This window comes from Hemitrygon akajei, chromosome 4, assembly GCF_048418815.1.
Source record: "Hemitrygon akajei chromosome 4, sHemAka1.3, whole genome shotgun sequence".
In the NCBI taxonomy this organism is placed as follows: domain Eukaryota; kingdom Metazoa; phylum Chordata; class Chondrichthyes; order Myliobatiformes; family Dasyatidae; genus Hemitrygon; species Hemitrygon akajei.
The window spans coordinates 127855211-127880762 of NC_133127.1; the positions used below are offsets into that span (position 1 = coordinate 127855211).

At 40.8% G+C, this 25552-nt stretch overlaps 1 protein-coding gene across 6 annotated transcripts in view; it reads left to right on the forward strand.

Moving 5' to 3' along the window:
* Window positions 1-25552, forward strand: part of LOC140726640 (phospholipid scramblase 2-like) — a 67758-nt gene that overhangs the window by 31992 nt on the left and 10214 nt on the right. For all 6 annotated transcript variants that reach the window (XM_073043269.1, XM_073043266.1, XM_073043267.1 and 3 more), the window contains exons 4-9: window positions 166-285; window positions 5505-5662; window positions 9351-9393; window positions 11848-12068; window positions 17657-17818; window positions 19845-20006. In XM_073043269.1, the coding sequence (XP_072899370.1) occupies window positions 166-285; window positions 5505-5662; window positions 9351-9393; window positions 11848-12068; window positions 17657-17818; window positions 19845-20006 (866 nt within the window). The remainder of the gene's footprint in view (window positions 1-165; window positions 286-5504; window positions 5663-9350; window positions 9394-11847; window positions 12069-17656; window positions 17819-19844; window positions 20007-25552) is intronic.

A 25552-nucleotide genomic window follows, 5' to 3' on the forward strand; every position in this document is an offset into this window, starting at 1 on the left:
CAAATTAGAACTGCTCCATTGCTATATTCTGGTAGATTAACTCTTAACATTACTTTGGTTATAAGCTGTCCTTTTTCAGAGATGATAAATCAATTGAATACTAAAGTTAGTGTCCACTTGCTTTAGTTTTCAAACCATTTAATGCAGTTTATTTTCCCTCCCAAGGTCTTCATTCGTATCCTGCTTCTGAGCCGAGTGCTCCTCCGTATCCACCAGTCCAATCTCAGCAAGGACCCTACCCACCGCCTCCGCATCAGTATGGGGCTCCTCCACCTGTCTCTTTTGGTACCTAATTTTATTTAACTTGTATTGGTGAATTGAAGATCAAAGATGGGGAAGGCTATCTTGTTTTTAACTTTATAAATCTTGTGCAAGTTAAAGTTGGGGCATTCTAAAAGTACAAATAATGTGGAATAACATTTGTATTTTTCATATTCCAAATGGTTATCGGGCAGTGAATTCAGTGTGGTCACTATTCTACAGACAAGTATAGCAGCAAACTTTTCCACAGGGTCATTCTAAGGCAGCAGAATGAATAATGACCAGGTAATCAGTTGGCAAATGAGTTAAGTATTAGTCCTGAAGGCTCCCCTTTACTACTTTGAACCATTCAGTATTATAAATTTGAATATGTCATATCTATTCCCCTTACTGAGCAGCTTTGTCCCCTGGTTTGTGACTCTCCCACTTGTGAAAACATGACAACATCTGTGCTGTCAAACTCCTTTGGGATTTTATATGTTTGAAATAGGTCACCTTTTATTCTTCTAAGCTGCATGGAATACAGACCCAAACTGTCTTCCCTCTCTTGAAGGAATAATGGTCTCTTGGGAATTAGCCCAGTGAATCTCTTTTGGATTGGCTCCGTTTAGGTAAGGGGGCTGAAGCTGTGCCCAGTATTCCATTTGTAACCTCAGCTCTCCATGGGAAGTGTATTTTCAAACTCCAACCCCTTTGCTATGAAGGACAATGTGAAATTTGCCTTGTTATCTACTTGTTGGATCTACCTGCTAGCATTTTGTAATCCATGTAATAGAACATGTATTACAAAACCCCGAGCTTCACTTGTTTCGAATGTCCTTCCATATACATGACCTTTGATTCCTCTTACCAAATTGATTACCTCAATTATGCTGACTCTGTCTGTTTCCAGTGCTATAACATAGTAGCTTATCACAACTCCTATTTCTACATGATTGGCAAACTTGCAAACCTTGCCTTTCATTCCCTCTCAGACCATAGATTAAAATCCTAAAACCTTTGAGAGCCACAACCAATCTCAATAGTGATGCTCCTACGGCCTGAAAAGGAACCATTGATTCTAACCTTTTACTTTTGTGACAACCAGTTTGTACTCCATGGTAATACACTTCCTCCAACACCTGACTGTAAAAGCAACATAAAGAAAAGAGCTCCAGAACTCTCACAGGCTATAATCTTGATGCTGCAATTCACCAGATTTGATTTTTGGGTTTACAGCTACATTTCATGCAACTTCCATCAAAGGGTTGGTGCTGTTGATCCAGTTCTTTTCCAAAATGGAGGTTTCCAGCCACTTTTGTTTTTGATGACCTGAGCAGTTGCATTTTGACTGGCCATTTTTCTTTACCAAGTAATGTAAAGATTAGTACTAACACCAACATTTCTCTGAAGATCTTGTGTCATGTTTGAGAGTTAACAACTTAAAATGGTAACTTAACATCAGTATTTAATAGACTTTTCTTTTGCTTTCTAGAGCCATAGAAAAGTGACAGCACAGAAGCAGGCCCTTTGGCCCATCTAGCCCATGCTGAAACCATTTAAACTGCCTACTCCCATTGCCCTGCACCAGAACCATAGCCCTCGATGCCCCTACCATCCATGTACCTATCCATACATCACTTAAATGTTGAAATCAAGCTTGCAAGCACCACTTGTGCTGCCAACTCATTCTGCACTCTCATGACCTTCTGAGTGAAGAAGTTTTCCCTCATTACCCTAAACTTTTCATCTTTCACCCTTTACCTATGACCTCTGGTTGCAGTCCCACCTAACCTCAGTAGAAAAAGCTTGCCACTTCTGAAGAGAAATGACAGCTTTTAAGTTACTTGGTCCAATGAAACTCAGAAGGGAGTACCTTCACCAAGGATCTGCATACTCTCCAGAACTGGTGTGAAAACTTAAGTTTGTCAGTGCGTTTCCATTAGTTCAAGAAAGACTACAACCATGGACCTACAAATCCTAGAATAAAAATGTTCTCTATAAGTTACGCAATGTGAAACTTGTTGCATCAAAAAACACATTATGCAACATGCACGAACAACTGGAGAAAAAATTGCAGCAACATTTTCAATGATACGATAGAAAAAGAATGCTGTTTTTTTTACAGTGCTTTCTCCTTCTGTCTCAGAAAAGATATCCATATCAACCAGAACAGATTTCACACTCAGGAAGTTGTGCAGTTTAATTATGGCTCCATGTAACTTTTGACTGTAAGTCAGTAAGTTGAGCAGTACAGAGCAAAATGTATCCAATCAAGAGGCGACCATAAGACACAGGAGCAGAATTGGGGCATTTGGCTCATCGCGTCTGCTCCACAGTAAATCATGGCTGATTTATTGTCCCTTTTAGTCCTATTCAAAGTACACTTATTATCTTCCGCCTTCTCCCCGTAAACTTTGACGCCTTTACTAATCAGAAACTTTTCAACCTCTACTTTAAATTTACCCAATGACTTGGCCTCCACAGCGTCTGTAACAGTGAATTCCATAGGTTTATCACCCTTTGGTTATAGAAATTCCTCATCATCTCTGTTCTAAAGGGATGTCCTTATATTGTGGGTCTTTGCCCTCTTTTCCAAGACAACCCCACTGTAGGAAACATTCTCTCCACATCCACTCCATCTAGGCTTTTCAGTATTTGATATGTTTCAATGGGATTCCTGTCTCGATCTTCTGAACTCCAGCTAGTACAGGCCCAGAGCCACCAAATAATCATACGTTCACCCTTTCATTCCCGGTAACCTCCGTGATACCCCGATTATTTTGAAGAGGCATTGGAAAATAAAGGAAGTTCAAAAGGTTGTTACTTTAAACTGGATAGAACTGGATACGATGTGTTCAGAAGGTTTTGCAGAAGTCAAGATAGAGATAGAGGCAGACAAGATAGAGGCAGGAAATGTGTTCCAGATGCTGGGAGAGTCCAGTACCAGAGGGCATGGTTTGAGAATAAGGGGTAGGTCATTTAGGACAGAGTTAAGGAAAAACTCCTTCTCCCAGAGAGTTGTGGGGGTCTGGAATGCACTGCCTCAGAAGGCAGTGGAGGCCAATTCTCTGGATGCTTTCAAGAAGGAGCTAGATAGGTATCTTATGGATAGGGGAATCAAGGGATATGGGGACAAGGCAGGAACCGAGTATTGATAGTAGATGATCAGCCATGATCTCAGAATGGCAGTGCAAACTCGAAGGGCCGAATGGTCTACTTCTGCACCTATTGTCTATTGTCAAGAATGAGGTGCTAATCTTATAGACACTGCCATTTTAAAAAAATATTGTTCATCAGAGTACAGGTCAGGTAGTGTCAGCAAATGACAACAAATAGCAAATAAATTAAATAATGAAGAATTTGTCCTCATGCTCTTCCCTTGTTCTGTAAACTAGACTGAAAGCGCAGACAAACAGGTGTCACACAAACATTAAAAACAAGTGTAAAGAAAATTAAAACTACAAAAATAAACAAGAAAACAATAATCTGGACCCCAATCCAATAGCTGTAGGAGTAGGACAACAAAAAAGAATGTCTGGGACTGATTTTTTTGAAAACCATTCACATGAGGGTTGATCAGGAGATGAAATGAATTTTCAAACAAGTTTTAAAGACTGAACTTCAAATAAATAAGGAATTAATGAAGAAAACGTACGCTTCCAGATGAATATATTGCAATGTCCTCAGCAAACTTGCTTACCTTTAATTATTATGTGCAGTATTTCTGGTAGAGTATTCCAAACCCATGGATAATAGAGGTAACAGCCTTAAAGTTGCTCAATATTCCAGCAACATTTGAGCACTATATGAGATCTATAAATTGAGCAAGACTGAAGAGAGAAGATCCACCTCTTCTTTTAGTTTGTCCTATTTTTCATTCTCTACTGACTGTACTTTTTTTTTGTTGGCAAATAAAGTCCTGGATAGTTTTTAGAGCAAAGATAGTCTTGTCCTTAATAGAATTGTACAATTAATAATCAGATTGAATTAAGGATTCTTCAGTACCATGTAGAATTTGTATTTGCTTGTTTCTTTTGATTTGTGTGCTTGGAAAGACATTACTAAGAAGTAGCAGCACTGCACTGTACTCTCCTTCAAAGCTTCTGTTAATATTACAATTTGGAGAAAATGGGCATTTCTCCTTTGCTTCCCTCTGCAGGAGAAAGCTTTTAAAAATACGATTATAAAATCTCATTTGTATCAAACTAACTTAGTCTCACCTGTTACTTGTGCTAATATTTAAGGTCTGATACATTTGCTAATTTTTAAAGGTGTACTTGAAGTTTTCCTTATTTCTCCTTAAGTGCATGGTGATACTCTTCTGTGGAAGTTGCTCAAATGGACCAAAAAAGAGAATTAAAAAGTAAACGCTGCATTGCAGGAAATCTGAAATATAAACAGAAAAGACTCAAAACACCCAGCAGGTCAGGCAGTATCAGTCGGTGGGGAGGAGGAAGAAGCAGGAGAGAGAGTTGATGGGGTGGGGTTGAGAGAGACGGGGGAGGAGGGGGAGAGGGTAGGACAGAGGAAGAGGGAGACAGGATAGGGGAGAGCGGGACGCGGGTTAGGAGAGGGGGAAATTGAGACACTGGGGTGGGAGAGAGGGACGGGGATAGGAGAGTGGGTTGGGAGAGAGGGACGGGGGTAGGAGAGTGGGTTGGGAGAAAGGGATGGGGGTAGGAGAGTGGGTTGGGAGAGAGGGATGGGGGTAGGAGAGTGGGTTGGGAGAGAGGGACGGGGATAAGAGAGGGGCGGGAGAAAGGGACAGGGGGGTAGGAGAGGGACGGGGGTGGGACGGGATGTAGGAGAGAGGGGTGGGAGGGATGAGAGGTGGGAGAGAGTGATGGGGTAGGAAAGGGGTGGGAGAGAGATGGGGGTAGGAGAGGGGGCCAGGAGAGAGGGACGGGGTGCAGGAGAGAGGGGGTGAGAAGCTGCCTTACCTGCTGAGTGTTTAGAGAATAAGTATCTTGTAAATTTTGGGCTCATTACTGAATGTCTTCAATGCTATATAAATCAGATCAGTAATATTTCTTGGAGCAGCTGTCTCATGCAGGTTTTACACCTGAGTAAGGGAAAGAAGCATCTAAACAAACCTTTGGATTATGAACAAAACTTCACAAACTAAAATCTGAAAGTTGCCACATATTTAAGCACGACTGCTGAGGTTAAAATATTAAATTTAAAATCTATCAGGAAATATGAGATAACTTTTTATTGTGATTGGAAATTTATTTTTGTTTCTATATTTCTATCCTGTGTAGCAGGTCCTTATGCAGCTCATCCCAGTTATGTTGTCTATCATGGTAGTTCTCCAATGGTTGGTCACCAGACAGGTGTATCAACACAGCCCCAGGCACAGTGGATGCAAGCACCAACTCCTATTCCTAACTGTCCACCAGGATTGGAGTACCTTACATTGGTGAGTGAGCACGTAATTCCTTCATGTTACAACCTGGAAGAGCTAACAACAGCATATCTTTCAGTGTCTTTCAGTGGATCATTATCTACACTTAATAAAATATAATGAGTGTTATAGTGATACTCTGATTGTGCTAGATGACTTTGACCTTGTGATTTCTTGAATATAATTTTGTCTCCAAACCAGTCTGTCTGCTGGTGTAGTGTGTCATCCAGTTCCAAGGACCTTATGGTCAATAGACAATAGACAATAGGTGCAGAAGTAGACCATTCGGCCCTTCAAGCCTGCACCGCCATTCTGAGATCATGGCAGATCATCTACTATCAATATCCGGTTCCTGCCTTGTCCCCATATCCCTTGATTCCCCTATCCATAAGATACCTATCTAGCTCCTTCTTGAAAGCATCCAGAGAATTGGCCTCCACTACCTTCCGAGGCAGTGCATTCCAGACCCCCACAACTCTCTGGGAGAAGAAGTTTTTCCTTAACTCTGTCCTAAATGACCTACACCTTATTCTCAAACCATGCCCTCTGGTACTGGACTGTTCCAGCATCTGGAACATATTTCCTGCCTCTATCTTGTCCAATCCCTTAATAATCTTATATGTTGCAATCAGATCCTCTCTCAATCTCCTTAATTCTAGCGTGTACAAGCCCAGTCTCTCTAACCTCTCTGCGTAAGACAGTCCGGACATCCCAGGGATTAACTTCGTGAATCTACACTGCACTTCCTCTATAGCCAGGATGTCCTTCCTTAACCCTGGAGACCAAAACTGTACACAATACTCCAGGTGTGGTCTCACCAGGGCTCTGTACAAATGCAAAAGGATTTCCTTGGTCTTGTACTCAATTCCATTTGTAATAAAGGCCAACATTCCATTAGCCTTCTTCACTGCCTGCTGCACTTGCTCATTCACCTTCAGTGACTGATGAACAAGGACTCCTAGATCCCTTTGTATTTCTCCCTTACCTAACTCTACACCGTTCAGATAATAATCTGCCTTCCTGTTCTTACTCCCAAAGTGGATAACCTCACACTTATTCACATTAAACGTCATCTGCCAAGATTCTGCCCACTCACTCAGCCTATCCAAGTCACCCTGAATTCTCCTAACATCCTCATCACATGTCACACTGCCACCCAGCTTAGTATCATCAGCAAACTTGCTGATGTTATTCTTAATGCCTTCATCTAAATCGTTAATGTAAATGGTAAACAGCTGTGGTCCCAATACCGAGCCCTGTGGCACCCCACTAGTCACCACCTGCCATTCCGAGAAACACCCATTCACCGTTACCCTTTGCTTTCTATCTGCCAACCAGTTTTCTATCCATGTCAATGTCTTCCCCCCCTGATGCCCTGAGCTTTGATTTTACCCACCAATCTCCTATGTGGGACCTTATCAAATGCCTTCTGAAAATTGAGGTACACTACATCCACTGGATCTCCCTTGTCTAACTTCCTGGTTACATCCTCGAAAAACTCCAATAGATTAGTCAAGCATGATTGGCCCTTGGTAAATCCATGCTGGCTCGGCCCAATCCTATCACTGCTATATGCCACTATTTCATCTTTAATAATGGACTCTAGCATCTTCCCCACTACTGATGTTAGGCTGACAGGATGATAGTTCTCTGTTTTCTCCCTCCCTCCTTTCTTAAAAAGTGGGATAACATTAGCCATTCTCCAATCCTCAGGAACTGATCCTGAATCTAAGGAACATTAGAAAATGATTACCAATGCATCCGCAATTTCCAGGGCCACCTCCTTTAGTATCCTAGGATGCAGACCATCTGGACCTGGGGATTTGTCAGCCTTCAGTCCCATCAGTCTACTCATCACCGTTTCCTTCCTAATGTCAGTCTGTTTCATTTCCTCTGTTACCCTATGTCCTTGGCCCATCCATACATCTGGGAGATTGCTTGTGTCTTCCCTAGTGAAGACAGATCTAAAGTACTTATTAAATTCTTCTGCCATTTCTCTGTTTCCCATAACAATTTCACCCAATTCATTCTTCAAGAGCCCAACATTGTTCTTAACTATCTTCTTTCTCTTCACATACCTAAAAAAGCTTTTGCTATCCTCCTTTATATTCCTGGCTAGCTTGCGTTCGTACCTCATTTTTTTCTCCCCGTATTGCTTTTTTAGTTAAGTTCTGTTGTTCCTTAAAAATTTCCCAATCATCTGTCCTCCCACTCACCTTAGCTCTGTCATATTTCCTTTTTTTTAATGCTATGCAATCTCTGACTTCCTTTGTCAACCACTGTGGCCCCTTTCCCCCCTTTGAATCCTTCCTTCTCCGGGGGATGAACTGATTTTGCACCTTGTGCATTATTCCCAAGAATACCTGCCATTGCTGTTCCACTGTCTTTTCTGCTAGGATATCCGTCCAGTTAACTTTGGCCAGCTCCTCCCTCATGGCTCCATAGTCTCCCCTGTTCAACTGCAACACTGACACCTCCGATCTGCCCTTATCCTTCTCAAATTGCAGATAAAAACATCATATTATGGTCACTACCTCCTAATGGCTCCTTTACTTCAAGATCGCTTATCAAATCCTGTTCATTACACAAGACTAAATCCAGAATAGCCTTGTCCCTGGTTGGCTCTCGTACAAGCTGTTCCAAGAATGCATCCCGTAGGCACTCTACAAACTCCCTATCCTGGGGTCCAGCACCAACCTGATTCTTCCAGTTCACCTGCATGTTGAAATCCCCCATAACTACTGCGACATTACCTTTGCCACGTGCCAATGTTAACTCCCTATTCAACTTGCACCCAATATCCATGCTACTGTTTGGTGGCCTGTAGACAACACCCATTAGGGTCTTTTTGCCCTTACTGATCCTCAGTTCTATCCACACAGACTCTACTTCTCCTGATCCTATGTCCCCCCTTGCAAAGGACTGAATCTCATTCCTCACCAACAGGGCCACCCCACCCCCTCTGCCCACATTTCTGTCCCTACGATAGCACGTATACCCTTGTACATTCATTTCCCAGGTCTGATCTCCCTGCAGCCATGTCTCCGTTATCCCAACAACATCATAGTTACCCATTCGCACCTGAGCTTCAAGCTCATACTTTTTAGTAGCTGAACTTGATCCTGTTCTAATTGGCATGAATTTCCCAAAATGGATCCCTTCTTGGCAATTTTGACTAGAAGTCACTTGTAGCTGTTCTAATAAGTGAGTTGTTCTGGAACTGGGACTAGAGCTCCTGTTTAGGTCAGAGTAGAGTATATTTGATTCATTTTCAGTCATTGCTTCACATGGCAGAGCTTGGTACCACTATCACCTGAAATGGCTGTTACCTAGACACTCCATTTCCACCAGCAGTTTGTTTTGTTCCAGATTCCAGCATCAGTTATCTGTCTAGATAACCCCCAGCACCACAGACCTTCAATTTATTAGAATTATTTAGAAACTAAGATGTTATGGAGAATCTGAACAATATTAACTTTCTGTATTTTGTTGTGACACTTATCCTTTGTAACAAAAGATGCATTGAGAGCTTGTTTTTAAAATATTGAAGTAATTTATTGAACTGTAATAGTGATAGGAAATGGTGCAATGTGTTGTCATCTTGTGATTGTTATTAAATTTTGACATAGAATATAGTGCTCATGCTGCAAAGTTTATTTTGAGATAACTCAAGTATTGAACTGGTATATTCTGCCCTTCACAGATTGATCAGATACTTGTTCATCAGGTTACTGAGCTTATTGAAGGTGAGTGTAATTTGATTGAGTTTTTATTTAAGTTATTGAGCTGAATAGATATTAGTTCTGTATTGATAATGTTTTTATATAGCTATGTCATTGAAATGGATTTGTATAGAAATCTTCAGAAATTGAACGTTTTAAAGGTATTTGACATCCCATCAGATCTCAAATTAGCATCTAAGATGTTTGCAAAACGATTTGAATCCTAACAGTATTAATTAAAACATTATAAAAATGGACTGCTTGAGGTTGAGTAGACAGTCCTCTATTCCATGATGGATGCATCACACCTTCTTAATATACCTGTTAAGACCCTGCTATATGGGATTGAAGCTCAATATTAAGTGTTTAACCTAAAAATGAGAGCTTGATTTCAGGAACAGTTTTAATTTTGAACTTGTTTAAAACAGTAATTAAGTGGTGAGTAAAAGTGTACTTTTTCCAGGATGGAGAAGATGAGTTAAATAGCCTTTCACATTCTGCCATTCTGATTTCTGTCAATATTGGCTAGTTAGCTTGAATGGGAAAATTTATTATGCCATTAAAGAACTCAGAAGAATTCTTGAATGTGTGTGATTTAATTGTCTTTGCTGTTCTCCCTCAGTCATTTTGTTCCATTCAAATGAATGGTTCCATGTTCCTGTCAAAGGTTCAGCAGGACACTGAAAAATAGATAGATAGATAGATAGATAGATAGATACTTTATTCATCCCCAAGGGGAAATTCAATGTTCCTCCAGTATGATATCACATAAACACAAGACAGACCAAGACTAACTGACCAAAAAAACCACATAATTATAACATACAGTTACAACAGTGCAAAGCAATACCATAATTTGATAAGAGCAGACCATGGGCACGGTAAAAAAAAAATATGCTTTTTTCCCACTGACAATGCAAGGTATCTAAATGTTGGTGTCTGATTAGGAAATCACTATTGTGGGGATTGGTGGCCTCCACGTTTGTAAGCAAATTCTGAACCTTTCTGTGGAGGATTATGTCCTTTAAAGTTCAAAATACATTTATGTATACAACTTTGAGATTCATCTCCTTACAGGCAGCTACAAAATATAGAAACCCAAAATAACCCATTTAGAAAAAAGACCGTCAAACACCGAATGTGCAGAGAGAAACAACAAATCAGCAAACAATAAAAGCAACTGAATAGTGCCTTTTGTTTACGTTCTCATGATTTCCAGCCTTATCTGTTTGGAACCAAGTTAAAATGAGGACAAAAGACAGATGATGTTATTAGCCGCTTAACTCAATCTCTGGGCCTTACTGCAATGGGTCAGTGTCCTCAGCACAACTGTCCACAGATGTCTTGTACTGACCTTCCCACATTCTTAACGTCAGAAATGAGAATGTTCAGTTCTGTTCAGAAGTCCTCAGGTGAAGCAGTTTCTGTGTGCAGCAAGGTCTGTCTGTCTATCTATCCATCCAATCCGCTGTCAGTCTGTCTATCCATCCAATCAGCTGTCTATCTATCCATCTAATCAGCTGTCAGTCTATCAATCGATCCAGTTAGCTGTCTGTCTATCTAATCTAATCTAATCTATCCCATGTGTAATAGGCCCTCTGACTCTTCGAGCCGAGCCCCCAAGCAACCCCTGACAACCCCAAATTAAGCCTAATCAATTTACAATGACCAGTCAACTGACCTGGTTCAGCACCCGGACAAAACCATCAGGTTGCAAGGGGGGAGAAGCCGGGATCGAACTCCGAAGTTCCAACGCCCTGAGTTGTAATAGTGTCACACTAACCACTGCACCATTGTTACACTGTTGCAAGTTTTGTTTGCACAAACAGGTGTTCGGCAATATCCATCTCTACCGAGAGGTGGTCCAACTAGGTCTTGGCCGTTGGTGGCATTATTTATTTTAAATCCCAAAATAATGACATCTTGAGGTTGTTTGTTGACCAAAAGTGTAGCTTAACTAACACAGATACATTGCTGCTTGCGATTGTTAGAGGCAGAATTGTCTGCTGAGTGATGCCTCGTGATGGTCAACTTTTACCTTCAATGTTCAAGACACTGGGAGTATAAAGAGATAAATGTTCATTTGCCAGGTGAGATTAGCACCACCAATACACAAAACTCTTGACAGCATCTGGGTCAGTGACTTTCTGCGCTGACATTCCATCCACCACTTTATTTTCTAAAATTTTTTCCCGGTATCCCCTCTCGAACATGTTATGTCTACCATTCGGGGGTCAGTGGTAGCAAGCACATAGGTGCAATCCTCCCTCCAAACTTCACTGCTTGGGCACAGTGCTGGAACTGGATCCGTGACTCCAGCTGTTTCTGAAAGTGCCTCTCTTGTCACCCTTTAAAAGGTCAGTACTGTATATGTTAGCCTTGTGAGCAGTGTTCATGGTCTGCCGAGAGTAAATGATAATTTTTCATACTTGGGCTAACTTTGATCTGTCTTTTGAAGTGCGGTATTTTGCTTTTCAGCCTTAGTAGGATATGAGACCAAAAACAAGTATGAAGTAAAAAACGGCTTGGGGCAGAGAGTTTATTACGCAGTTGAAGACAGCGAATTTTGTAATCGAATGTGTTGTGGATCTAATAGGGCATTTATCATAAAGATTTTGGATAACATAGGACAAACCGTCATGCAGCTTGTGCGCCCTTTAGGATGTGGATCTTGTTGCTGCCCTTGTTGCTTACATCAGGTGAGTGTAAAATAAAATTGAGTTGTTGTATCTGAAGCTGTTTCTGTTCACTTGCTCTTCATCTGTTTTTTATTTTTAAGCATGCCCTCTTTAGTGATTCACTGCCCTTTTTTTGGTTTCCTACCGAAGTCCAGATGCTTTTGGAAATGTTATGTATTGGAGTCCTTTATTTCTGAAGAATCAGTTTTTAATACCAGCTGAAATCTTGAAATGGAGTTTAGTTATAACAATTCAATCATGATTTTTCAGGGTTAGGTGGTGTGGGAGATTTTTGAAGATTCTTCCCACAGACTGTATAATTTAATCTAAATATTGCTTACCCTTGAAAATTCATTGGCCTGAAATCTTCCTACCTGTTTTAAAAACTCATGAATGAACAGAAGAATTACTACAATTCCAGTTGGCAATCATACCAAACACTGAGATCATGCTTAAGAAGTATCACAAGGTTAACCGGTTTCTTAAACAACTCAATATTTCAAAGTAACGCATGCAAAATCCTGGAGGAACTCAGTAAGTCAGGCAGCATCTATAGAAATGAATAGATGACCGCCATTTTGGGCTGGTTGAGAAAGAAGGGTGAAGATGCCCGATTAAAGAGGTGGGATGGGGAAGGAGACTAGCTGGAAGGTAATGGGGGTGAAGTGGATGAAAATGGTCAAACGGGCTAGAGAAGAAAGGACCATGGTAGAAAGGGAAGAAGGAAGGGACCAAGGGGGAAGTAGGTGAGAAGAGGTAAAAGTTTGGGGAATAAAGGGGGAGGAGGGATTAGTTTACTGAAGGGAGAAATCTATATTCGTGCCATCAGGTTGGAGGCTACCCAGATGGAATATAAGGTGTTCCACCAGCATTTTGTGTGTGTTGCTGGAATATAAGGCGTTGCTCCTTCACCCTAAGGGTGGCCTCATCTTGGCTCAAGAGGAGGCCATGGATCGACATGTCATTCATGTATTTCAAATATGGAGCCCTTGTTGAAACTAAACTTAGTGCAATAGAGTAAACTTAATATTGACTCTGTCACTAAATGCTCTTCAAGGGAGACAGTGCTGTCTTTGACTAATAAGTTTTTTGAAGCTGAAGTTTATAAACTCGAGGTGCAGAATATTTTGATGAGGTATAGTCGTGTTTGATTCTCTGGTCTGATTACTATGTAGCTTTGTGTTAACCAGATAATCAGGCGATTGTTCCAACTGAAAGAAACCCCAAGTTGTGACATAGGAAGATTGTGAAGTGGGAATAACTGGAGCATCATGCTTCACAAAGTTACCCTATCCAAAATTGGTCACAGAAATCTGCCTGGAGAACCAAATAAGTGAGTTAAATAATGTATATTGTCCCAACCAATTCAGGGAAAACATTTCTGTCCTATTCTCAACATCAATTAAAACTGCTACCATTAGACTCAGCGTACACATTGGCCAGGTAGTGAATGCGGTCCCGTTATAGAAGAGACTTCTAAGCCTACAATATATGTGTCAACCGTAATGACAAATTAAACTAATTCCAACTGCCTGCACATGGTCCATATCCCTCCATTTCCTGCCTAATTGCCTCTTGGAATGTTGCAATTATATCTGTTTAGACCATCTCCCCTGGCAATATGTTTCCGGCATCAACCAGACTGTGCATTAAAAAAAATCAAACTGGAGACAGCAGAAGCAGAACAGTGAGGCCACACTTGGAGTATTGTGTGCAGAACTAAATGTCTAGCAATAGGAAGGATGTCATTGAGCTAGAAGCGGTGCAAAATAGATTCAGTGACTGTTGCTGGGACTGGAGAGTATGGTCAATCAGAGACTTAATAGGATGGAGCTTTTTGTTTTGGTACCTGGGAGACTAAGGACTTTAGAAGTTTGTAAAATTATGATTGGCATGGATCAGGTGAATGGTCACAGTATTTCTCTCAGGTTAGCGTAGTCTAAAACTGGAGAACACAGATTTAAGATAAGAATGGGAAGACTTGAAGAGGACCTGAGGAGCAACCTTTTCCACACTGAGATGGTTATATGGAGTGAGCTGCTGGAGAAAGTGGCCGTTGCATTCTTATCAGATATTTGGATATGGGCAGAAAATGGGATTTAGACTAGAGGAATGTGGGCCAAATATGTTAATAATTAATGAAGGCAACTTGGTCAGCATGGAGAGTTGGGCTATGATGCTATGACATTAAAGTTGCCCACTACAATAACCCTGTTGATTTTTACATCTTTCCCTGATCTTCCTACATATTTATTCCACTAGCTCTTGCTGACTGTTGTGTGGCATACAGGTTTCCCCTGCTATCCGAAGGTAGAACATTCCTATGAAACCATTTGTAAGCTGAAATGTCGTAAAGCGAAGAAGCAATTACCATTAATTTATACGGGAAAAAATTTTGAACATTCCGAGTCCCAAAAATTAACCTACCAAATCAAACTGTATAACACAAAATCTAAATTAACACGGGCATATAGTAAAAGCAAGAATGATATGATAAATATACAGCCTATATAAAATAAAAATATTGTATGTACGGTGTAGTTTCACTTACCAAAATCCAGAAGACAGCGAGCCAAAATCGATGTGGAGAAAAAATCGGCACATACACGCACGCACAACTGCCCACACAAGGCTTCACGGTCATGGTAGTCTTTCTTGGGGTAACAAACGTATAAAGCGGGCATCTTTTTTTGTAAAAGCGAAAAAAATCCTCTTTGGTTAGCAAAAACAGGTATTAATGTAGGTCTTTCCTAACAGTGGCTGTCGTAAAGCAAACGTTCGAAAAACAGGCCACCTGTATAATGATGTAAAACCTTATATAACCCATATTTCTGATTGCACCTTCCTTGTTTCTGACCTCTTACCATCATTGCCACCCTGGGTGACTTCTCTAGGATGTCCCCACTAAGCTGTGATGTTCCCCTGTCAGTGTTGCAATTCCCCCACCTCTCTTTCTGTTGTGTCTGAAATTCAGTTTAAAAAAAGTAACAACCAAAAGCAGGCAGTCATGCACCTCTTTTTTTGAAACTGCATTGTGACCTTTGATATGGCCTGGAAACCTGTTCCAGAGGTCAGTGGGCAAATGTCCTTCATTTTGATGAAGGATCAAATGATCTGAGGAAAGGCCTTGGCCCAAAACATCAACTCTCTATTCACTTCCATTGATGCTGCTAGACCTGCTAAGTTCCTCCAGCATTTTGTGTGTTGCCCTGGATTTCCAGCATCAGCAGTCTTTTGTGTTCAAAATGTTCTTTGGCTCTCCTGTTTCCCTGCTCATTATAATCTTGTCTGATTATTCACATGAGCACATCGTAGCCTCCATTATTGGAAGCATCTCATCCACGCTGTAGTCAGTGCTCCAACATTGCATTTGATTCTGACCTTTGCTGTCCGTGTGGGATTTGCACATTCTTGCTGTGACTCCATGGATTCTCTGTGGGTGCTGTAGTTTCCTCCAACATCCCACGGACAAGAGATGGGTTAATTGGCTCAGCAAGTGGAGGGAAGTAGTAAAAGAACCAGAGGGGAGTTGACAGGCACAGGAAAGAGAAGAGGTTGTAGTGTCCTGGGAAATAAAGAGGAAATGGGACTGCTGTGATTGCTGTTGTGGGAACACGGATGGACCAGATAGAATGATGCTTATTATGGACAGACAGATTTCAATGTCTAAATGTTTAGGATGACATTCTGGCATTGATGCTTATTGTGAACAGAAGGAAACGGTAGCTCAAATTTTGCCTGGTGGCCAATTTCCCCCCTCATCTTCATCTCGATCAGGGGTTCCCAACCTTTCCTATGCCATGGACCAGCACCATTAAGCAAGTTGGGAACCCCTGATCTAGATCAATAATATCCATTCCAGAACATGGGATTCTTAGACTATCATTTCCCATGATGGCAGTGTCTCATTAGAGTGCTTAAGATTAACTAAAACTTATTTAAAAAAAATACTTGCAATTAGTCAGTCACACTGTTTAATGAATATGGACTTGCCACCCACAAACTGAAGTAAGACCTGGAAATTGTGATGGTCTCACCTGCACTGAATCAGAATCAGGCTGTGAAATTTGTTGTCTTTGCAGCAGCAGTACAATGTAGTACATAATAATAGAGAAAAAAATCTGTGAATTACAGTAACTATATATAACATAGTTAAATAAGTGGTGCAAAAATTAATTCATGGGTTCAATTGTCCATTCGGAAATTGGATGGCAGAGGGGAAGAAGCTGTTGTTGAATCATTGAGTGTGTGCCTTCCAGCTCCCTTACCTCCTCTCTGGTAGCAATGAGAAAAGAGACCATCAGAGAAACATTGCCATCATGAAATAAAGAATGGGATAACTAAATGGGATTGAGTTGAAAGCTAAAATAACAAATTTAAATAGCATTTTCAAAATGCTCTTCATTCTGAGGGAATGGCAACTCACATATAAGAATGGGATTTTCTACTCCCATGTAATTATGCCTAAGTAACCTGTGCAAGTCATTCAGTAAACTATGTTTAAAGTTGCGGGACGTGCAAGATAACTTTACCACTTTCATAGACTTGATCTAATTGCCTCATAGGAAAACAAAATAAATTTGAGGGTAGTCCTTGGGCATCAAAATAGGAAGGGTGCTAGGCAGAGGGGGGGATAAAGGAGCCAATATGTAGAATGCTCAAACCATTGGTCAGTAATTTAAATGTGAGAATTGAGTCTGGTGTCTCAGTTCACAAGAGCTGCACAATGCCAAATAATAGATGTTGGTGTTAATTGGTTAGGTATGAGGAGTGACCCCATGGGTGTGTCACTATGACCGAAAATCCCACATGTTTGTAGATGTGCCAAACAATGTACAACTGAAAGCATCTGTTCTCAACATGTCACATTTTTGGAGTCCTTGTGATAAGTTTTTGTGAAGTAGTGTTTCTGCTCCACATCCCAGAGCTTCCTACTTATTTTATGCATGCAAAAGACTGCAGACTTCAGAAGCAATATGCTATAATCACATTCAATCTTATTAAGTATTTAATAAAATTAATATCTGGAATAATGTTTTGTACACTGAAGCTTCTCATTATTTCTTCGTAATTAGCATAAGCAAATACAGTAATTTCAAACATGAGGAAATCTGCAGATGCTGGAAATTCAAGCAACACACACAAAATGCTGGTGGAACACAGCAGGCCAGGCAGCATCTATAAGGAGAAGCACTGTCGACGTTTTGGGCTGAGACCCTTTGTCAGGACTTTTACAGTAATTTGTCTGAAGAAAGATTGAGGAAATTGAGAATTCCTACTCTTGACAAAGAACTGATTCTAATATGTGTTCAGCATGAGCAACAAGGTGGAAAATTGGATGGGATATTTGGAGCTTAGATGGAATTAGAGGAGGAGTTTCAAGGAAATGTTGTAATATCAGTAGAACTCAGAACTGAGTCAAATTATGGTTGGAAATAACCAGAGAAGGTGGACTGTAAATTTGTGTATTTAATTGGTGCTAATGTAGTTTCATCTAATCATGGGCCATGAGAACATTTGTTTTTCATATTAAATTTATTTATCTTTGTACTCTTGCATAATTAATATTTTAATATTCAACAGTGATTAAGTGATATTTTCTCTTGCAGATGGAGGTTCAAGCACCACCAGGAAAAGCTATTGGCTATATTGTCCAGGAATGGCATCCTTTTATACCCAAAATGAGTATCCTGAATGAAAGTCGTGAAACAGTATTGAAAATTAGAGGTCCTTGCTTGACAATGAGTTGTTTTGGTGATGTAAACTTTGAAGTAAGTTCATGTACTTTATAAGATCTGTTCTTGTTCCTTTAGTGAGGATATGTTCAACCATCTCAATGTTCATTCACCAACCCTTCATCCAGAACTTAGCTTCTGAAGTTTTCTACAGTGTCTCCAATGCAAGTATTGTTAAAGTTGAATCTGAATAAAACTCAGGAGACCAGCTTCTTATAGTTACCACAGTTTATTGCACACCCTCCTGCAGGAGTTTGAGACCCAGTTGTCAAAGGGAAGGCATGTAAGTACTGCCACCATCCGACAAGTGGACCTGCCTCCTCAGGTTATAGCCGTATATTTATACATTACTGTTGCAAGATGTTATTTGAACTGGTACGCTCACAAGTCTGTGAGTGCAAAACGTAGTTACAGATAAGAGAGTCCGCTAATCAAGGTTTAATTTCAGATGGATGTACTGTCCAGTCCTTATCATTTATTCCCTTTGTTAGGGCCTGACTTAATCACAGATGGATGTTCATTCCTGTCCCTATCAGTGAGTCTTCCTTCCCCTACTTAAACAAGGGTACAATATACAATGTTATCAAACTCTCAGTGTTTCTCCGCAAACCATGGGAGAACTAGTATAAGCCAGTTTTTAGCTAACTGCTGAAGACAGTTTACTTCAGTTCAAAAATTCCTATTTAGTCCCAATTATTCTTTTAGCCAGAGGTGACATAGTTTCAAAATGATTCTTTATAGCCTCAGTTCCTCAGTATATCCTTAAATAGGGTGACCAAAACTGTGTGCAGTACTCTAGTTATGCTCTCATTCTAGAACCCTGTACAGTTGCATCAAAGTATTTATCTTTTATACTTCTTGCAGTAACGTCCAACATCTAACAGAACCCCCATATCCTTCGCTGTCCAAAGTGAGTGCCACTTAAAACCCAGTCCTGATGCCAGACAATAAACTGCTGGATCTTGCTGCATCTCTCTCCATGTCACCAAAACTTTTAATCTAATTTCTATGTGTATTTGTACCAATTGGTGCTTGGGGTTCTGGCATTATAACACAATGTACTCTGTCCTCTTCCTTGTTGACCTCTGACTGCCATCTTATTTTTCTCATGGTTGTACTGATGGAAAGGAGATGACAATATAATGGGGGGTGGTGGATGTGGGTGTTCTTTCTCAATACTTTGCCAAGCTCAGGCTGACTGGAGGTCCATGTACTGTATGATATGAATCATGTTCAAGGTAATGTAGCAGTGTTTGGATTAATAAAGATGCATACTCTTCACAAAAGGAAATATTAAATGCAATTGAAAAATACAGTGAATATATTTCATATAGCCTCTGAGGTGGCTTGTGCCTTTGTGGTTACTCTGCCATTGGAGCAGTTGTTGGTCTCCAGCCAGGAGAGGTCCTTCATTTAAGAAGGGTCTCTGCCACGTGTGTTAATTTCTGTCTTGATGAAGGATCTCAGCCTGAAATGTCAACTGTTTATTCCTCTCTATTGATGTTGCTTGACCTGTTGAGTTCCTCCAGCAATTAATGTTTGCTCTGGATTTTTTGCATCTGCAGAATCTCTTGTGTTTATAAGCAGATTTCTTTATTGGTGTCTGGGGCTGAATGAAGGACCTGTTCCTCATCCTACATTTAGAGGGATATGTGTTTGTGTTTTTGTGCTTTCATCACTTGTCTCGGCATATTTTGAAGTTACAATGTGAAGTTCCAATAAGCTGGGTTAGCGCTGCTGAAAATTATTTGAGCCACTGAATTCCAAGTTCTTGTGTTGTCCCTTGGCTCCCGGCACACAGGACTTCTCCTGATGTTCATTTCACTGACAACTACAGTGTATTTTTCCAAATTGTGGAGGTGCCTCTTTTCTCCTGCTCTCTGGCTGGTATTTACCTCTGATAACCAAGGATGTAATTGTAACCTCTCAACATTAGGATGTGAATTGCGATTTGATATTACCAATTTAATGCCAGCAACATAAGAATCAATGGAAGTTGGCAGGGAGCAATTGATAGTTGTTCTTACAGTTGGAATGAAAATATCTTGTTGTTTTCTTATAGGTTGTAAGCCGGGATGAGGCCACTGTTGTTGGAAAGATATCGAAGCAATGGTCAGGTCTTGTACGTGAATACCTCACAGATACTGATAACTTTGGAATTCAGTTTCCTATGGATTTGGATGTTAAAATTAAAGCTGTTCTCCTTGGAGCAAGCATATTTGTGGTAAGTGGAAATAATAAACAGTTGTCATTATTTTATGACAAGGGAGGAGTGGCAGACAACCTGAGTGAGATTCATCCTCCTTAGCTTTACAATGCTAATATTTCTGGGATGAGGTACGTCAGTAATTTTGGGTAAGAGTATGTATCTATGTCAGTAGATTTAAGTTGCATGATTTCAATGTTTTCCAGACCTGTTATAGTGCAAGAGGTTGCCATTTGGCCATTCATCTGTGTGGACTAGTATAATAGAGCAAACCCATTAGCCACATATCTCTCCTCCCCCCCTCCCCACCACTGTTTCTCCCAAACTGTGTAAAATATCCACTCTATTACCCATCAGATTTTTGTGAAGGTGCAGATCAATAATGTTTAACTCCACACTTAGAGATAGCAAACTCCAGGATGTACATGGATGGTGTTTTTAAAAAAAATCATCCGCGCATCCTGTTTGTATCTTCTGTCCATAATTACGGGAAACTTCCCTCTATTTAGCTTTTATTTAAACCATTTGCGATTTTGTATGGCTCTATCAAATATTGTTTAAACCTTCTTTGATTCACGGAGCATAGGTGTAGTTTCTCCATGCTGGCATAGTTAATATCCGTAACAAACTGGTTAATATTTACTTCATCCTCTCCGGGGTTGACTAGAATCCTATCTAATACCAGTGTCCTGTACTAGCTCAAAATGGTTGCTCTGCTTTTGTAGTCTGTGACTTAAGAGGTATGTTCTCTGGAATTCCTTTCTTCTTCTTTGTGACATTAGCAAAAGAAAATTAATGCTGAACACTTTACCTTAAAACTGTGCTGGTTCTCCTTTATCAATGCAGATCTTTTGGAGTAACTGTTATTGTTTGCCCTGATTTATTGTTTTGAAAAGCTTTGCCACAACTGAGATTAAACTTGATGGCAAGAAGTCGACCTTCATGTACATAAAGTGTTGCAAGGTCAAGTGTGATATATCTGCCATTTTCCAGTCCTTTGACATATGTTCCACATCCAAGGAACAACTGAAAGTATAATAAGATCTGCAGCAGTATATATTTGCACTTCACCAGGCAAACTAGAATGCATTCCATTCACATCTACTGATGTTGCTTTAAGCACAGCCAGCCCTGTGCGTCTTTATCAGTTTTCACCCCACAAGTAATTTCTACAGGTAGTCCCCGAGTTACGAACGTCCGACGTATGGACAACTCGTACTTACGAACCGAGGAAGGAGAATGCCGTCCGCCATTTTAAGTCATTGCCGTTGACACTGTGTTGAGTGTTTAACTTTGTATTTGGCTTAAAATTTTCTTAGTAAGATTCACCCTGACCCCGCCTCCCCTGCCCCCCTCCCCAGTTCCGGTCAGCTGGTGGCGCAGTGAGATCAGCGCCGGGCTGGAGAACGGAGGTTTCCGTGCCGAGTTGATGTCGATCCAGTGACTCCGTACCATCCGTGCTGGGTTGATATCGAGCTCGCAACTCAACCTCGTAAAAAAAAACACTGCCTCCTCCAGTTTAAATTTCCACGCGGAATATTGTGGAGGATCAAATACCCAAACCCAGCGCAGCCCCCACTTGTCCCATTCAGCCTGTCTCAGTGCGGTGGTCATTAGGACCCAGCGGACCTCGGGAGCCGGCGGAGGTCAGGACCTGACGCCCGCAGTGTTTCTGTTCCATTGACGAGAAGTGATCACAGTTGAAAATAAAGTGGAAATAATAAAGCATTTGGAAAGAGGTGAAATGCCATCGGTCATGAGAAAAGCATTAGGCTACAGTCGGTCAACAATTGGAACAATTTTAAAGGATAACAGATAAAGTGAGAATAATGGAGCATTTGAAAGGCCCTGCCCCGATGAAAGCTACAATTATTACTAAGCAATGCAGTGGTTTAATTATTGGAATACGTATGTTTCTTAAGTGTTTTATATGCATAGAAAGGTAAAATATATACTATATACTAAGACAAACGTTTGACTGACGCTAATTAATACCGGATTTACTTGACCTGATGTACATACAAATCTGACTTAAATACGGACTCAGGAACAGAACTCGTATGTAACCCAGGGACTGCCTGTACTTCCGCCCCTTCTGCTGAGATCTAGACAGCATCTTGTCTCTCAGAAAAGAGAGATACAAAGTATTCATTTAGTATTTCGGTTGTGTCTTCAGTTTAAATATTGAACTTTCTTTTTGTTGGTCTCAGCCACCATGTGACTAAGGGGAATGTTTTCAGAGTTTATTTTCCATTTGAACTTATTCTGTTCCTTGATCTTTGCTCATTTTATCTTAGTTCTCACTTCCCATCTCATTGTACTCCTGTAGTCACAGAACCACAGAGGCATGTCTTCAATCCACACAAACTACTAAGAACACATTTACACTACAGGTTCTCCTCTAGTTTATGAATGCCTGACATCTTCATGCTTACTCAATGTCCATAAATAAGTTTTAGGGAAGCTGGAAGGATGGGTATGGATTTGCTGGCTGCTGTGGGACTGTAGATTTCTTCAGCCGGGTAGGAGCAGGGTTTTCAATGTGCCTTCTTTCCCTAACCTCCAGCTACAACAACTGGGGGCTGGTCAGACTGAACTGGACCCATTGGACAGACTTGCTCACTCAGGCTGGCTGCCTGTTTCCGGGTTTTCCAATTGTTTCTTTACGGATTTGCATTGACTTTGCCTGGCATCTTTGTAAAAAAAAAAAGTTTCTACTGTTAGATTTTTTCCATTACTAACCTATTTCTCATGATCTGCTGACTGCTGCTGTCTCACTGATAATTTGCTCACTTCCCCCATTTTGCTTTCCTCCCAAAACCTATCCGGTACAGCTTCTTGCCTTATTGGGTCAGAAACACCTGAGACATTTCTACTGACACATTCAGGAAGTCATCCTCTCCTTTGTTCTTTTTAAATATTGTTCTGGTCATATTGGAGTAAGTGAAAGTTAATCCAGTTTCATCAATCAGTAATTGTTACAAGTTTGTCATTCCCGAGTTTTTTCACCTGCTTGTTATGCACCTCCCTCCCTGAATCACTCCCTCATCCAGAATTTCCTCCTTTCCATGTTGCTTGAGTGCTTTTTTTCTCGTCTAATGGAATGTATTCTATTTTATATCCGTAACGTCTGTATGGAGGGGAACCTGATCCTTGGGGATTTTTACAAAATTTTAAAAAATCTGTTATCCATCGCCACTGAGAATACCACACCATGTTCTGTATCCTCCTGCTTCCCTTTTGCATCCCATATTGTGCAGCCCCAATATATCATGTGTACAATTAAGTCATGTATGAGGCAAAGCAACACACACAAAATGCTGGAGGAACTCAGCACATCAGAGCACATCCATGGAAATGAACAAACAGTTGACATTTTGGGTTGAGATCATTCTTCAGGACTGGAATGGAAGGGGGAAGGTGGCAGAATAAAAGAAGTGAGGAGGGGAAGGAGGATAGCTAGAAGGTGATAGGTGAAACCATGTGGCTAGGAAAGGTATAGAGCTGGAGAGAAAGAAATCTGACTGGAAAGGAGAGTGGACCACAGCAGAAAGGGAAGGACGGGCACCAGAGGGAGGTGATAGGTAGGTGAGAAGAGGTAGGAGGCCTGTGTATGAAGTAGACGAAGGGAAGGGGAGCAAATTCTTTTTGCGAGAAGAAGAATTTGATATTCATGCCTTCAGGTTGGAGGTTACCCAGATGGAATATAAGGTGTTGCTCCTCCACCCTCTGTATGCCGTCATCATGGCTCAAGAGGAAGCAATGGACCGACATATCGGAACTTGAATCGGAATTAAAATGTTTGTCTCCTGGGAAGTTCTGCTTTTGGTGGATGGAGCGGAGGTGCTCGATGAAGCAGTCCACCAATTTATGATGACACAATAGACGATCCCAGCAGATTTGCAGGTGAAGTGTTGCCTCAACTGGAAGGACTGTTTAGGGTCCTGAATGGAGGTGAGGGTGGAGGTGAATGGGCAGGTGTAGCACTTTGACCATTTGCATGGATCTATCGTGCTCTCTTTGGGCAATGTGAAAGTTCCAGGGTTATAGTTGGTGTCAAGTTTCCAGGAGTTTACAGCAGCCTAAAATAAATCCCTTTAAATAACTATGGGATGTGAGCTTCTGTTGGTCTGGTGTTTAGTAAGCAAGGTGACTGGTAGCTGAATGTGGCAGTGAGGCATTTCTGAATTCGAATCCAGTCCATCAGAAAAGACAGGAAGCTAAGTAATGCTTCCAGCTTTAAGTGTAATCTCGGCATGGTCACCTTATGCCAGTGGAGCTGCATTTAACCTGGTATCAGATATTGCAGTTATCACTCCATCTGGATATAAAAGAATGATATGACGTGTCAATAGGTGTTGATATTAACTAAAGCAAGGGAATCCCATGTTCCCCACATTTGCTGCTCTAGGAAGCTGACCAAAATTGTTTGGCACCGGATGTCACTGTACCTGAATGAGCTGTATGAATGAGTTATCCAATTACTCACAACGTCTATCTCCACATCCTTGCAATTACTTCTCATTTAATCTTTTTGAAAGTTGCAGTTATTATTGAAAATGCTTCTCGCATTCACTCAGAAAGTACATTCTGAATCACTTCAGCTAGCTTAGGCCAGATTAGAAGAGTTCAGCGCACTACCTGCCCTTTTACCCAGTGAAATGGCATGGGTAATAATAGGACTATGTTTGCTGCTGGAGATCTGTGATGTGTATTACAGGATATTTAGTTTCTGGTGACAGTGGTAGTTGTATTTGACTAGATGATGGGCATTTTGGAACAATTTCCTTATGGGCCATTGAGAGTAAAATCTTTGCTGTATGACTGTAGCCTTCAGGTCCAGAAAGTGGAAAACATCAAATCAAGTTGCTTTGTTCCTAAGGAGGATGTAAAATTCATAGAGATTCTTTCCATCTTCCGTGATGCAAGTATTATGGCTTAATGATCTAGATATAGGGTTATACTTGTATCTCCACAGCTGTGCCAGCATTGTGGAAAACAATTTTGTTACCTGGTGTATCTTTGCTGCTTCTAATTCTCTGCAATTTATTTGTCCTCTACTGACCAATCCACTTACCACTGGAAACAGTTTACTCCGTCTTTATTCTGATCAGAATCCTTTCTGATTCTAAACACCTTGGCTGCACAAGCTGATTTAGTTTGTCGATGTAACCAAAGTTTTGCAGGTCTGGTTCCAGTTTGGAATACAGTGAAATTTTCCTCTTCAAGTATGGATATCTTCACATGTACGACTCTCAAAAATGGCTGCTGTTCCCCTGGAGCTATAAGTTTAACAAAAATAGCTGTTCATTTAGTCTATGCTTTAATTATAGCCAAGGAAAAAGAAAAGATGCAAGATAGCACCAATGAACCATGGTGACATTCTGCAGACTACATACAATACTTATACGTACTGCAATCTGCAGAAGGTGATGTCCTATTAAGCAATGTACTTTTAAATTGACTTAATGAACTACAGATTCATGACCTCCTGAAGGACTTGGCAGACTTGACTCTCAAACAGCAGCTTTAAGCAGAAGTTTCATCGCCATGACAGGGAACGA